This window comes from Macrotis lagotis, chromosome X, assembly GCF_037893015.1.
Source record: "Macrotis lagotis isolate mMagLag1 chromosome X, bilby.v1.9.chrom.fasta, whole genome shotgun sequence".
NCBI classification, from domain to species: domain Eukaryota; kingdom Metazoa; phylum Chordata; class Mammalia; order Peramelemorphia; family Peramelidae; genus Macrotis; species Macrotis lagotis.
In genome coordinates this window covers 205,085,675-205,100,624 of record NC_133666.1, presented here as the reverse complement: position 1 = coordinate 205,100,624, position 14,950 = coordinate 205,085,675, and the positions used below count along the sequence as shown (strand labels likewise).

General features: G+C 33.1%; 1 protein-coding gene across 1 annotated transcript; it reads left to right on the top strand.

The window, feature by feature from the left end:
• Positions 1-11,806: 11,806 nt before the first annotated feature.
• GADD45G (growth arrest and DNA damage inducible gamma) lies at positions 11,807-13,774 on the top strand. Its single transcript, XM_074203546.1, has 4 exons — positions 11,807-11,967; positions 12,487-12,588; positions 12,815-13,028; positions 13,142-13,774. Exons 1-4 carry the CDS (start codon positions 11,915-11,917, stop codon positions 13,250-13,252), a joined length of 480 nt encoding a protein of 159 aa, XP_074059647.1. The 5' UTR covers positions 11,807-11,914; the 3' UTR covers positions 13,253-13,774.
• The last annotated feature ends 1,176 nt before the right edge of the window (positions 13,775-14,950 follow it).

Sequence of the window (14,950 nt, the reverse complement as noted above, 5' to 3'; positions counted from 1 at the left end):
TATAGTAGAGTGAAAGAAGAAAGGGTGTGAGCATTAAATAATTCTGAACTCAATAGACTCAAAGAAGGGTTTTAAATTGGGTTTAAAAATTTATCCTCCTCTATAGGGAGGTGGAGATAGTGGGGGTGGGTGTGGAGAAAGGGAAATAAGGGACTGCTAAAAAGGAGGACAAAACTGAAAGTAAAGATAAAGGAAAAAGAAAAGTAAAAAAAAAAAAGGAAAGGGAGAAAGAAAGGAAAAGAAATGATAGGACAAAAGGCCTGATCAAGAGGCAGCAGTCAGAAACAAAACATTGGTGAGGAGGGATAAGGGGAAAGAAAGGAAAATAATACAGATGGGGGAAGATAGCATGGAAGGAAATACAGAGTTAGTAATCGTAACTGCAGATGTGAATGAGATGAACTCTTCCATAAAACAGAAGTGGATAGCAGAGTATATTAAAAACAGAATCCTAACACTATTGTTCTATTAGAAACAAGGAGGGGAATAGCAATTCAGGGAAGCCTGGAAGGATTTGCATGAACTGATGCTGAGTGAAATGAGCAGAACCAGAAAAACTTTGTACACCCTAACAGCAACCTGGGGGTGATGATCAACCTCAGTGGACTTGCTCATTCCATCACTGCAACAATCAGGGACAATTTGGCACTGTCTGTGATTTTAAATTTAATTTAACTTAATTTAGAAAAAACTGATATCTTATTGTCAGATCTTGCTATTTCTTATACTTTATATTTCTTCCTTAAGGATAAGATTTCTCTCTCATCACATTCAATTTGTTTCAATGTATACCATAGAAACAGTATAAAGACTGTCAAATTGCCTTCTGTGGGGGGGGGGAGGGAAGTGATATTAGGGGGGAAAATTGTAAAACTCAAAATAAATTAAATCTTACAAAAACAGAATCCTAAAATAAGTTGTTTATAAGAAACACATTTGAGGCAGAGAAATACAGCACATAAGGTAAATGTAAAAGACTGGAGCAAAAGATATTATGCTTCAACTGAAGTGAAAAAAAGCAGATGTATCCATCCTGATCTTATGAAAAGCAAAAGCAAAAAGTAGATTTCATTAAATGGGATAAAAAAGGAAACCACATCTGCTTAAAAGGTACCATTGGCAATGAAGTAATATAATTATTAAACCTATATGCACCAAATGGTATAGAATCCAGATTCTTAGAGAAGGTAAACAAGTTACAGGGAGACATAGACAGCAAAACTATACTAGTGGGGGGACCTCAATCTCCCTCTCTAAGAATTAGATAAATCTAACCACAAAATAAACAAGAATCAAATTAAGAAGGTGAATAAAATTTTAGAAAACTCAGATATAATGGACCTCTGAAGAAAACTGAATGGGGATAGGAAGAAATGTATTTTTTTGCCTACAGTACATGGCACCTACACAAAGATCAGCAATGTACTAGGGCATTAAGAACTTTACAATTAAATGCAGAAAGGTAAAAATATTAAATGCATCCTTTACAAATCATGACGCAAATAAAAATTACATATAATAAAGAGTCATAGAAAGATACTAAAAATAAATTGGAAGCTAAATAACCTACTTTTAAAGACTAGGTGAATCAAACAACAAATCATAGAAATAATCAGCAATTATATCTAAAGCAATGACAACAATGAGACATCATAGCAAAATTTGTGGATTCAGTTGAAGCACATTTTAGAAGGAGTTCTATATATCTCAAATTGCTTATAGGAATAAAACAGAGAAAGAGGAGATCAATGAATTGGGCATATAACTAAAAAAACTATAAAAAGAAAAAAATTATATAGAAACTAGAAAATCAAAGGAGAAATTAATAAAATTGAAAGTAAGAAACTATTCAACTAATAAATAAAACTAAGAATTTTTTTGTAAAAATCAAATAGGTAAACTTTTGTTTATTCTGATTTTTAAAAAGACGAAAAAAGGAATCCAAATAACCAGAATCAAAAATGAAATGAATGAATGAAGATGTGGAAGAAATTTAAGGATTATTGTTGAACTATTTTGTATAACTATATAACATGCCAATCTAATTGAAATGAATGAACATTTACAAAAATATAATTGACCCAGATTAAAAGAAGAGGAAATAAAATATGTAAATAAATCACTTTAGAAAAAAAGAAATTGAAGAAACAATTAATAAGCTCCCTAAGAAAAGCCTCCAGGTCAAGATTAATTTATAAGTTAATTCAAACAAATGTTTAAGTAACAAATAATTCCAGTTCCATATAAATTATTTTTTAAAATAGTAGAATTAGTTCTGCCAAATTCCCTCTTTGACACCAATATGGGATTTAAACCCAGACCAGGAAGAACTAAAACAAAGGAAATTATAAGCCTATCTCCCTAATGAATACTGATGCAAAAATTTAAAAAGCATTTTAGCAAACAGATTACAAGTTATGACTGGGATAAAACACCATTAAACGGGTAGGATTTATATCAGGTTAGCAGTGATATTCCAATAAATGATCAAATAAATAGTGACAATTGATCATATCAATAACAAAATTAGCAGAAAACATATGATAAATTCTATGTGTTGAAAAAACCTTTGACAAAATACAGCACCCATTCTTTATTTTAGTTTTTTTTTTTTTTGCAAGGCAAACGAGTTTAAGGGGCTTGCCTAAGGCCACACAGCTACATAATTTTAAGTGTCTGAGACTGGATTTGACTCCAGGGCCAGTGCTCTATCCACTGCACCACCTAGCTGCCCCTTACAGCACCAATTCCTACAGAGCCAAAGAATAAATAGAATAAATGGAATTTTCTTTGGAATGATAAGCAGTATCTATCTAAAACCATTAGCAAGTAATATATATATATATATATATATATATATATATATATATATATATATATATATATAATACTGGCATTTCCAATAAGATCCAGGGGAAACCAAAGATACCCATGATCACCACTACTATTAAGTATAAGGAATGTTCACTTTTACAATATGAAAAGAAAAAGAAATTGATAGTAATTGAGGAATCAAAACTTTCATTCTTTATGGACAATATACTTAGTATATTAGTATACTTTAGGAAGAGAACCATAGACAATCAACTATAAAAATTCTTGAAACAATTAACTTTAGCAAAGTAGCAGGATATATAATAAACCAACATTAAAATTAAGTTTTTCTATATATGACCAATAAAGCCCAAGAGCAAGCACAGAAAGAGGAATTCCATTTAAAATAACTGTAGACAATACAAAATGCTTGAGAACCTACCTCTCAAGAGAAATCCAGAAACCATAATTACAAAATACTTTTCACACAAATAAAGTCAGATCTATGCAAATAGAAAAATGTCAGTTACTCATGGTTAGGCTGAGCTAATATAATAAAAATGATAATTCTACCCAAATTAAATTATTCAGTGTCATATCAAACTATCTAAAAACTATTTTACAGAGCTAAAAATGGACGCAAAATTCATCTGGAGCAACAAAAGTTCAAGAATAGCAAGGGAACTGATGAAAAAATGCAAGGGAAGGTGATCCTGCTGTGCCAGATTTAAAACTATATTATAAAGTGTCAGTCATCAAAACTGTCTGGTACTGGTTAAGAAATAAGAAATGAAACATTAGATTAGGATAGGTACAAAAGAAACAGTAGTAGATGATTATACTAATCTACTGTTTGATAAACCCAAAGACTCTAGCTTCTGGGATAAGAATTCACTAGTAGACAGAAAAAATTGCTGGGAAAACTGGAAAATAGTATGGCAAAATCTAGGCATTGACCCAAATCTCACACCCCATACCAAATAAAGTCAAAATAGTTGCAGGATTTAGACTAAATGGTGATACCCTATGCCAATTAAGATAAGAAATAACTATCAGAACCATGGAGAAGGGAGAAGTTTATGACCAAACAAAAGATAGAGAATATCAGCAATTGCAGAATGTATGATTTCAACTATATTAAATTTAAGAGGTTTTACATAAATTAAGTTAATGTTGTCAAGAATAGAGGGGATGAAGAAAGATGGGAAACAATTTTCACAGCTAGTGCATTCACTAAAAATCCACTAGTGCATTTCTAAAATATACAGATACCTAGAAGAAAAAAAGGAAAAAAAATATATTAAGAATTACTATAAGGAATGTAATTAATATGGAAAAGTCTGTAAAAAACTGCATGAACTGGTAAAAAGTTATGTAAACCATGCCAAGGAAACAATATGTACAACAATGTAAATGTGAAGAATCAGTATAAAAAAATTAAAAAATGTAGTAAAATGATAAAGAACAAGCATGGTTCAAAAGACAAAAATGACAATATGCTCCATCCTCTCCTTACTTATGGGAGGTAAACACATTTGGACATATTTTCAGATACTTTAATGTATTGATCAATTATATTTATTTTTCTTTTTTAGTATTATTTTTTGGTATTGATGACTGACTGGAAAGGGTATAGAAAGGTATAGTGGGGAAAATTATTCGTGATATAAAAAACAAATCACAACAATGAATTTTTTTCATGAGAAAAGTGTTTTCTAAATAAATTTGAAGAGTTGTCCTTTGACTCTGTGGTGGGGGGAACTATATATTTTGTCCACAAGAGGTCACGCTATAATCAGAAAAACTACATCAACATTAAAATCTATGTGAAGATTCTAATAATGAGAAGGCCATTCACAAAACTGCAAAAATTAAATCTAATCTATACTCGATCAAGAATATCCTCCACAATATTCCCAACAAATTGCTTTCTAATCTTTCCTTAAGTTCTGTAGTGAGGAACAATTTAACTTCCTCTTGATGTTGTAGAATTTATTCCAGTTTTGAATAGCAATAATCATCATGAATTTTTTATTGAACAATTAGATGAACTCTACCTCTGCCTCATATACTCATTGTTGTTAGTTCTAATTTCTGGGTCTCTGCAGAGAAAGTATGAATCCTGATTCATAACAGTCCTTTAAATACCTGAAGACAGCAATCATATCCCACCTGTCCTATAATGCTTGTGATATGATATGCCATATAGAATAAAATTGCCAATAGCACATTTATACATTTTGGACTTTTTCAGCATATAAATAATTTGTACTGATCTTTCCTTGTCATTAAAAATACTATTTATTATACAGGTTGCTCTCTGGAAGAAGATTAGAGTGGGGGACACTGGAATTTATTATAACAGGGTAAGTTAGAGAAGACATTAAAAACATTTTAAAATTCAGGTTTGTTTTTTTTCTTTTTTGTGGTTTTTTTCCCCTTTTGCTCTGATTCGTCTTTCACTACATGACTAATATGTAATATTTTAGCATAACTGTATATGTATAACCTATATCAGATTACTCACTGGCTTGGGGAGAGGAGACAAAAGGAAGGGAAAGAGAAAAATGTGAATATTGAAAACAATTTTTACATATAATTAAAAAATAAATTTAAATTTAAAAATCTCAGACCATAATATACTTTATGAAGTTCATAATTTTCACCCTTAATAAAACTTAACTTCTTTACTCTTATCATGGAGCACCTACACTGAAATATAATGGAATGCCTCTCAATATTAAAAAAAAAATTCTATGAGTCTGCTGATTTTGCTATGGATTAAATTTTAAAATAAAACTTTCAAAAAACAACTTGTGAATGAGAATCTCAACCCTAAGCTCAAATCAAGTGAACACAATCTTTTGGAAGCCTCTACATAACTCAACAGAGCTTACCAGCTATTGTTCTGATCTTCTTCATCCCTTCCCCTAGAAATTTGGACTCTGCCTTCACCTTGGCACTGATGCTGAGACTTTATCTTGCCTGGAATCAAGCCTTCATATTATTTCCTAGACATCATTTACAAGTCAAACTGCTTGAACCCCAATCATCTTCCTCATTCTTCTAATCCTTTCTTCAAACAGAATTTTGCATCCTGGGATACAACTTGGTCTCTAATAGGTGGATATTTACCTTATTTTGGCATTTTTTTTCAGTAAAATATGAGGCAAGGTGCTCAGCTAAGAGTTTTGGAAGAGGGAGAAACTATGGGTGCTTTGAGAAAGACAAAAAGGACTTAAAATAGACATTGTGATAGGAAGAAAAAAATTTAATTAGGTATGTTTAAAAGCATTTTTTGTGAAAGTGAGGTTCTAGTTGAGGTTAACATAAATTTATAGTGGACCTAGTCAGCATGGTTTTATAGGTTTTTTTCGAGCTTTGTTGATTCATATATGAGTAGGAATGAAGGCAACAGATGGTGAGGGTAATCCAAGACTGAGGTTTGTCACGGTAGGATCAGCGATATAATAGGGAGGAAAAGTCTCAAGAACAATGAAGAGTTGAATTGATCCACCAAGGGGTTAAGATGAGGAAGGAAAAAAAGAATGTAACCAGGGCAGGGGTTATGGCCTTGAGAACTGAGGGGTTAAGAGATTCAAGGTCACAACAGGATTTGGGATTGCAAATCTTCAGGAGAGCTGAAATGAAAATAAACTGTTGTCAGATAAAAGAATCTCAGAATTTGTAGTACATTTGTGTGATAGTAGTATCAAAGGTAAGGTCTTCTTTGTGTGTGGCTGACATGGAATGGAAGAGTAGATCATGTGAAATTAAGCAAATTTCAGGTAAAGGTATTGAGGGAGTAGCAATCTCAGGCATTAAACCTATAGAAGAAGATTCCTCTGACAAAGAAGGGCTCTTACCATATTCCTACTATATACAAATGTGGTCCTTGTAACTAAACCAAGAAGAAACAAATCAGAGAAAGAAATCTATAATCATTATCACTAATTTACATTGATGCAAAAAACTAAGTTAAAATATTAATACAACATATCAACACATCATGCAGATGGTATATTATGACTAGACTACATTATTAGTACAGAATACAATCCTTGTAACATATACAGAAAATTATAAACAGTAGATTTCATTAATAACAAAAAAAATAGTAATTTGCTTATAAAAAATACAAAAAAACTTTTGATAAAATGCAGCATCTGTTTCTATTAAAATGATAAAAGCAGAACTTTTTCTTTTTGTTTTTTTTATTATTTTGTGAACTTTTTCTTGATGGTAAATAGCTGTCTAAAAACAAAAACACATGATATATAATGTTGCTACACTAGAGGCTTTTCTTAAAATTCAAATAAGGTAAGGATGTCTATTAACCCCTCTATTATTTAACATATTGTCAGTAAAGAAATAAAGGGACTCAGTGTAGATGGAAAGGAAACACATCATCATTTTTCTTATTATATGATTTTCTATATACAGAATGTTAAATTATTTGAAACAATAATTTGAGCAAAATAGCAAGATATAGAATGAATTGACACAAGACCTCAGTTCTTTTATAGATTATCAAGAAACTGAGCATGAAGCGAGGGAAATAGAAATCCCTTTCAAATTATTAAATAATGTTCAATTTGGATACAAACTAAAATGCACATTAAAAAACTAACTATAGAACACATTTTACTGAAATTAAGATAAACCTAAATGAATGGGAAAATATTTGTGATTGGTCTATGTCAATATAATATTCATGGCAAAACTACTAAATTATTTTATCTATTCATTGTCATGACAATCAAACTTCCGAAGGTTTACCTTATGGAACTAGAAAAATATATGATCAAGTTAATCAGAAGTTAAAATGAAAGATCAAGAATCTCAAGGAAAATCAATTTTAAAAGTGGGGAGAAAGGGATTAGATTTAGTAATTGATTTCAAATTATATTACAACATAGAAATCATCAAAGTTATCATGTACTAGTAAAAAGGTAGAAAAGTTGTTCAGGGGAGCAGTGAGGCACAATAGACAAAGCCCTGGGTCTAAAATTAGGAAGATCTGAGTTTGAATATGGCCTCAAACATTTAACCAGCTGTGTAACCTTGGACAAATCACATAGATAAGTCTTCCTCTGTTTTCTCAACTGTAAAGTGGAAATAATAATAGCTCTTACAATACAGGAATTTTGTGAGGATCAACTTAGATAATATTTGAAAAATATTTAGAACAAAGTAGACAATAAATAACCATCCCTTTCAGATTAGGTATACAAACAAATTAACATAGTATTACAATATTTAACAAAATCAAAGGCCCCATTTATTGATTTAAAGATTCACTGTTCAGTAAAATGTTCTCGGAAAACAATGTGTCAAAAATAAATTATATCAGTATTTCATAATAAATTTACTAGAAGCCCTAAAAAGATAAATATGTATATATTACATATAAATATGTATGTGTAGAGTGACAATAAATAGATTATAGGAACAAGGGGGAAGATTCTTTTGCAATTATGAACAGGATAAGATTTCATTACTAAATAAGAGACCACCAAAAATTAACTGGATAATGATTAATAAAAAAATTGAAAATTTTTTCACAAACAAAATAAATCTAATACTTAAGATTTTAAGGGAAGCAGTTAACTGGAGGAAAACATTCTCTGCAGCTGCCTTCTCTGATAAAGGTATTGTATCAAAGTTAAATGAGAAGAAGAGCTATTCCTCAATAGATAAAAGGTTATAAATAAGCAATTCTCAAAGACAGAAATCCAAGCTACCAAGTTCCAAATCACTAATGATAAGAGAAATGCACATTAAGACAATTTGAAGTTTCCATTCATAGGGTTGGAAAAGTTGACATTAAAAGGAAAATGCCAATTATTGGGAATATACTTTTAGTGATGCTATAAATAAGTTTAATCATTCTGGAAAGTAATTTGGAACTATGTCCTAGAAGTCAATAACTCAATTATGCAACTACAAGGTACATATACTGAAAATATTTCAAAAAAAGAAAAAAGTTCATATATACAAAAATATTCATAATAGTTTTATTACAGAAAATGTTTGGAAAGAAAGGGGCACTCATCAGATGAGGCATGAATCAACAAAATATAGTGTAAGTGGATATAATAGGTTATTGTTAGACCCCAAAGAAATGACCAATAAAAATGCATTGTTACAGAGAAATTTGTTAAGAGGTATAAATTAATGAAGGCTGAAGGGAGCAGAACCAGGACAATTTATATTGTAATAACAACAATGGTGGCACTGGAAAAAAGGACTTAATTTGCTTTCCAATGCTAAACTTCATTCATTGAATATAGTATCTATCAGTTTCTACTTTAAACCGTTAAGTATATTACTGCTGATTTCAGCAATAATAGCACATGTTGTAAATAAACTAAAGAACAGTTTAATATTCTTTATCTGATCAGAAATTGTCTACCAAAAGGAAAACTATAAAAGTTTCAGAATTGCTGGGTAAAGTGAGACACTCCTAGGGTTCCTGCTTCTGAGTAGAGGAGATTGGTGATCACTTGAGTTAGGAATTCTGAACTGCTGTAGGGCTAAAAGCAGACTGGATGTCTGTTCTAAATCTGGTTCCCATATGAGAAGTAGCTGGGGTTGAAAGAAAACACTGCAGGAAACCACAAGACAGCATAAGGAGGCGTGAATTAGGCCAGGTGGAAAAAGGAGCAAGTCAAAGCTTCTGGGCCAATCAGCACTGCATCAGACCCACGAGTAGCTGCTGCATTTCCAAAATAGAGAGGCCCAGAGGTTGGAGGGAAGATGGGAGAATCAGAATTAATTAAAATTACAATTTAACCTACTGGCCTGTGCAGAAAGTGACTCTTGTCTATAAATAAAATTATTTAAATAAAATAATTTATTCCTTCATAATTAAGGAATATCTATATTTTTGTTTTTACTGTAACTTAATTAGAATTAATTTTTCCTTGTGTTCTGAAATTCACAAACCACAAAAATTTTAATAAATCAACAAATTGAATATTTGATAATATACTATCAAAATAATAGGTGTAATTGATAAGCTTCCTTATTGTGAAAGCTGATATGGGTGTAGAAATCTCAGACTCACACTTATTTGGGGTAGGGAGTACATTTTCTAAAAGTTTTTCTTCAGTTCAATAGCTACATTGATGAGTTATTATTTTATGATTTAGATTACTCTGAAAACAGTCAATGTTTCCCAGATTTCCATTTCTTGAACTGAGCATTTAAATTAATGCCATAGCTTAATAGCATTGTTGTGGTTCATAGTAGGTAGAATTTTCCTACTTTTGCATCTCTTTTGAATCTCACAAGTATTACTTACAGTTTTACAAATGAGGGAATAGAAGTTGACAGAGGAAGTGACTTTTTAAAAAAATTTGCAGACTCTTCATAAATCTTCAAGTTCCTTTTCTGGAAAAAAGATTATAACATGTATTAGTATATTAGTACATTATTTAGCATAAAAAGTATGTTGAAATACCTTTGCAAAAATATATTTTCCAACTTCATTCTTTCAATGCTGTTATTGAAAAACAGGATATAATATTTAGCTGTAGAAAAATTGAAAAGCACAGTCTTTCAACTGTTCTGAGATTTATCTACTTTCTAGCAGGGCATCTTGGGTTCAGAAACCACCTGCTTTCCTTAGAAACTAACTACCAGAATGAGTTGGTTTCTCAATAGCATAAATACAGAAATTCATAATCTAGATATTTTCCAATCTTTAGGTTATTCTGCACCCTAAAAGGTTTCCCACAGGTGCTTCAATTTCATAAACTACACAATTTAGGATAAGAAGTGGAATAAGCTCCCCTTTTCAAATGTATGTGTACTGAATGTAGATCAACTAAATGAGAATTCAGATCCCTTAGCTAATTTTATCGTTTCCCCTTTAACGTATGGTGTTTAACTGCATGAATGAAATGAATAGAGCTATACTCTAAAATCCTAAAGCCTATCAAACGTAGTTTATCATTCTAGTTTGCGAGCAAGAGCTGGACTTTTGCCCAAATTGCTTGTGAGCCCTGTTGAAACCGTGCAGCAAAGTTAAAACAAAGAACACACAGTCTTTAACCTAGGAGACGGTCGCCTGCGCCTAGGGCAGCCCAATCCAATTGCACTTTGAAAACGTGTGCAAGTGGAGACATTCAACTGCAATAACAGATTGGATGAAAGAAAAGAGTAATACAATTGTCCCATCCTGCGACACCCCCAGCCCCCAACCCATCAGCAAATCCCCACCCTAGTGGCAGGTGGACAGTGTTGCTATGAAGAAAAAGAATCAATTGTCTAAACTCCAAACTGCCACACGCCAGACCTCCACTATTGTGTAGTTTCAATAGAAATGCAAACGAGCAGCGTGTGCCATCCACAATCTGCTCCACTAAGACTCATTATTTATTCAGGGCTTGTGAGGATTTTGGTAAAGTTTTCATTTCAGCTCCAATCCCTATTTATACTTTTAAAAGTGCATTGCAATTGTCAATTTCTGAACTTGAAGAAATGGGTGTTAGCAGCAAATGAATTTTGCTTAATTTTTGCAAGCTAGAAGCAATATTTCAAGGTTTAGTTTAATATCATTTCCCTATTAAGTAAAATATTCTTGAACTGCAACATTTGTGGAAAAATCTTTGGGAAGATCTATTTTTTTAATAAACAGTAATTTTATTTGCTAAACCAACTTTTTCTTTTCTTTTTTTTAAGATTTAAGAAAGAGAGATTAAATTTGCAGGCTCCAGTCTGCCTGGTAACAGCATAACAAAAGCAGCAGATTTGAGGCATTGTAATCCCTCAACCCCTTTACTCCCAAACACCTCCTCTCCCCCCCTACCCCCACACGTGGCCTTCTGGCACGAGTCGGCCAGCCTACAGCCTTATTACCATCATAATACTCCCCTGCCTCAGCCAATCAGTGTAAGGGACTTCACCAGCTGTCTTCTCAGCAGTCAGAAAGAACATAAAGAGGCTCCTGAGGAGACTCCTCTAGCATTTTACTTGGTTACCAAAAGGTTGCTCTGTCTGCTGGGATCTTATCCACTGAGTAAGGAGCAGCCTGAAACCTCTTCTCTTCTTTGTGGAAAACCTTGTTGTTTTTTTTTCCTTCTCCCACTGAATCATGACTCTGGAAGAAATCCACAGCCAAGAGAGGGTTACCGAAAGCACCAATAGGTAATTATAAAGTAGCAACTACTAAAGGAAAAGGAAACCTTTGGAGTAGTCAGGCTAAGCTCCCGTAGAGATGGGGAGCACGGTCTTAGAGTTTGAGCCTGGAGCATTCCAACCTCTCCAGGGGAGGACAGCTCCCTAGTCCTCCAGACCTTTCAAAGTGCCTTCCTTTTGCTGTCTCTGCAGGATGCAGAGTCTTTTAGGCAAATATCTCCATCTGGTTATTTTGCCCGTTTAGCATAAAAGACATTTTGGTGGGGGTTACTGCTGTATAGGAGGAAAGTAAAGATGTAAGCACTGACTTATGAAGGCTGTGGGGCAATTCTGATCTCCTCCAGGGGAAAGACACTAGGAAGTCACAGTAAGTAGCGTGTATTGTGAAGGATTTTTGAGAATTTTCACTTCCTTTACCTATGTTCCCTGCATCTACCCGACAGTCAGAGAGGCCTAAACAATTTTCTCCCCCTCTCCCCTTTCTAGTCTTTCTCTCACACGTATGTCTTTTTGTGTTGTCCCTTATAGGATGCAGAGTGCCGGGAAAGCATTGAATGAGCTGCTACTATCTGCCCAACGCCAAGGCTGCCTTACTGCAGGCGTATATGAGTCTGCTAAAGTCATGAATGTGTGAGTATCCTATCAAGCGGCCACAGGAATAGTTTCATCCTTTTTTTGATCAAAGTGTGAAGGGGGGATCATTGCTAGACCACCTATAAAGGCAAAAAAATAAGACAGCTTGCCCCCCCCCAAAAAAAACACATCTTAAAATGTAATTTCAACATAATGTTGTTTTCCTTGTTTTGACATCTAGGAAGTAACTTTCTCATGAACTTTCCTTTCTCTCTCCATGCAGGGATCCAGATAATGTGACATTTTGTGTCCTGGGTGCAGATGAAGAAGATGAAGGTGATATTGCTCTGCAAATTCACTTCACTCTCATCCAAGCTTTCTGTTGTGAAAATGACATAGATATTGTTCGGGTCAACAATATCCAGAAACTTGCAGAAATTGTAGGTGCTAATGAGGATTCTGGGGAACCCCAAGACCTGCACTGCATCTTAATCACAGTAAGCATCTTTTGATCCTGTGCACTTCCTCCTTACTCAATATAAGAGATAAATTGATTGATGCTCTCTGTATAGTAAAATGCTTGATTATTTCCCTTTCCTGTTCATTACAGAATCCCAATGAGAATTCCTGGAAAGATCCAGCTTTGGAAAAACTTAACTTGTTCTGTGAGGAGAGCCGAAATGTAAATGACTGGGTACCCACTATCACTCTGCCTGAATGAGTATGATAACCCAAGGCACTGCAGGGAGCCTTAAAACCTTTGTTGTCCTATCAACTTGGTCCTACACATCTGGGCTAACCAACCAACCAGTGGCTGATTCTGTAGATTAGCATGGAGGAGAAATCCAGAATTGAGCTGCTTGGAATGCCATACAGAGGGTTGTTGCCAAGAGAAGAGAGGAGAGTGAACATACTGTGTACGTGATTGGTTAGTGGCCACCAGTAAGCCTTGTACTGCATCAGCACTGGAGAGGATGGCTTACCTTAGAGCTGAAAGAATATTGGAAGTTTATAAATGAGATAAAACTGTCTTGATAAGAACAGGATGAGGAAAGGGGGAAAAATAGCTAGTAGAAGTTGAAACTGACTCCTTAAGGAAAAGAAAGGAAGCACTTGCTGGGTCATGGGCTGTTGGACTTTAACTAAAATTTACAATCAAATAACCTTATTTACCAGGGACTTCTGCATTTTCTCAAAACTGATTATTGCAGTGATCCTAAAAAAAAAGTGATACTTTGATGAAAAAATGATGGAAGTTTACAAAAATAAACTTATTGAAAATCAAGTATTCTATTTGCTTGTTTTGCTTTGGGGAGGTAAAACAAGAATTTCAACATAAATTACTAAGAGATTTCAGTTCTACCTAGGCATCATGCTTGTTTGAATCTTTATATTTTGAGAGTAACTATGATAACTCAAGCAAATTGTTCCAGGGAGGAACAAAGTTCATTTTATCCTTTTCCCTTTAAGAAATACACATAAGGTAGTAATTAACTGAAGATATAGCAAATAAAGGTTTTCTATTATTTTGATCATTTGACCTTTTGCCTTTTCTTCTCTCCTCTTCTCTATTCTTTGCCACAACTGGTTATCACAGTGTCTGGCACTGCATACCTAATAAGCTTTGCTTTTGTGGTAGGTGGCCTTTGTATTCTCCTCAGAGTGATCTGATAGACTATCCCCTAAGGAAATATTTATGTCATAAAACAACTATGGGCATAGTAAGCATAACCAGCAATAAATATAAAGGCAGATACATTAAATATTGCATTTGATATCTGCATTTGATATACTTTTTTGTTTTCAATTTTGTTTTTTACATGACTTTTTCAACTAAGAAAAGTTTTATTTTCTCTCCCAGTCACTCCCATTAAAAAAACAAAAAAAATTTAACAAATTGCATAGAGAAGCAAAACAAAATCTCATATTATCCATATGACCAAAATATATGTATAATTCCACATCCAGGTTCATCACTTTCTAGAAGTAGGAAACATTTTTTTAACATTAGTTCTCTGAACTTCTGAATGATCATTGTTTTTATCAAGATTTAATGTTTTAAAGTAGATTTTTATCCCACACAGATAATTTCACTGAAGCATGGATTGCTCAATATTGTCCTGTTATTATGATAACTGAAAAAAGATTTGGGCAAAAATGTCAAGCATTGCATAGATATGATTTATTAGATATACCACTTATATCTGTTATAACTATTTCGAGTTTTCTTCATCCTTACACAAGGAAATAATTTATTCACAAATCTATTTACAATATTTCAGGATTAGTTGTTTTTTTTCCTTTCAAGTTATCTTTTAAAAATATTGTGGGATTTGTTTTAGTGTCCTCATTGGGGTGGAAAATTTGCTTCATGGATGCAAATTAGGATCATCTGTAATTTATGGTCTTTAGAGAATTT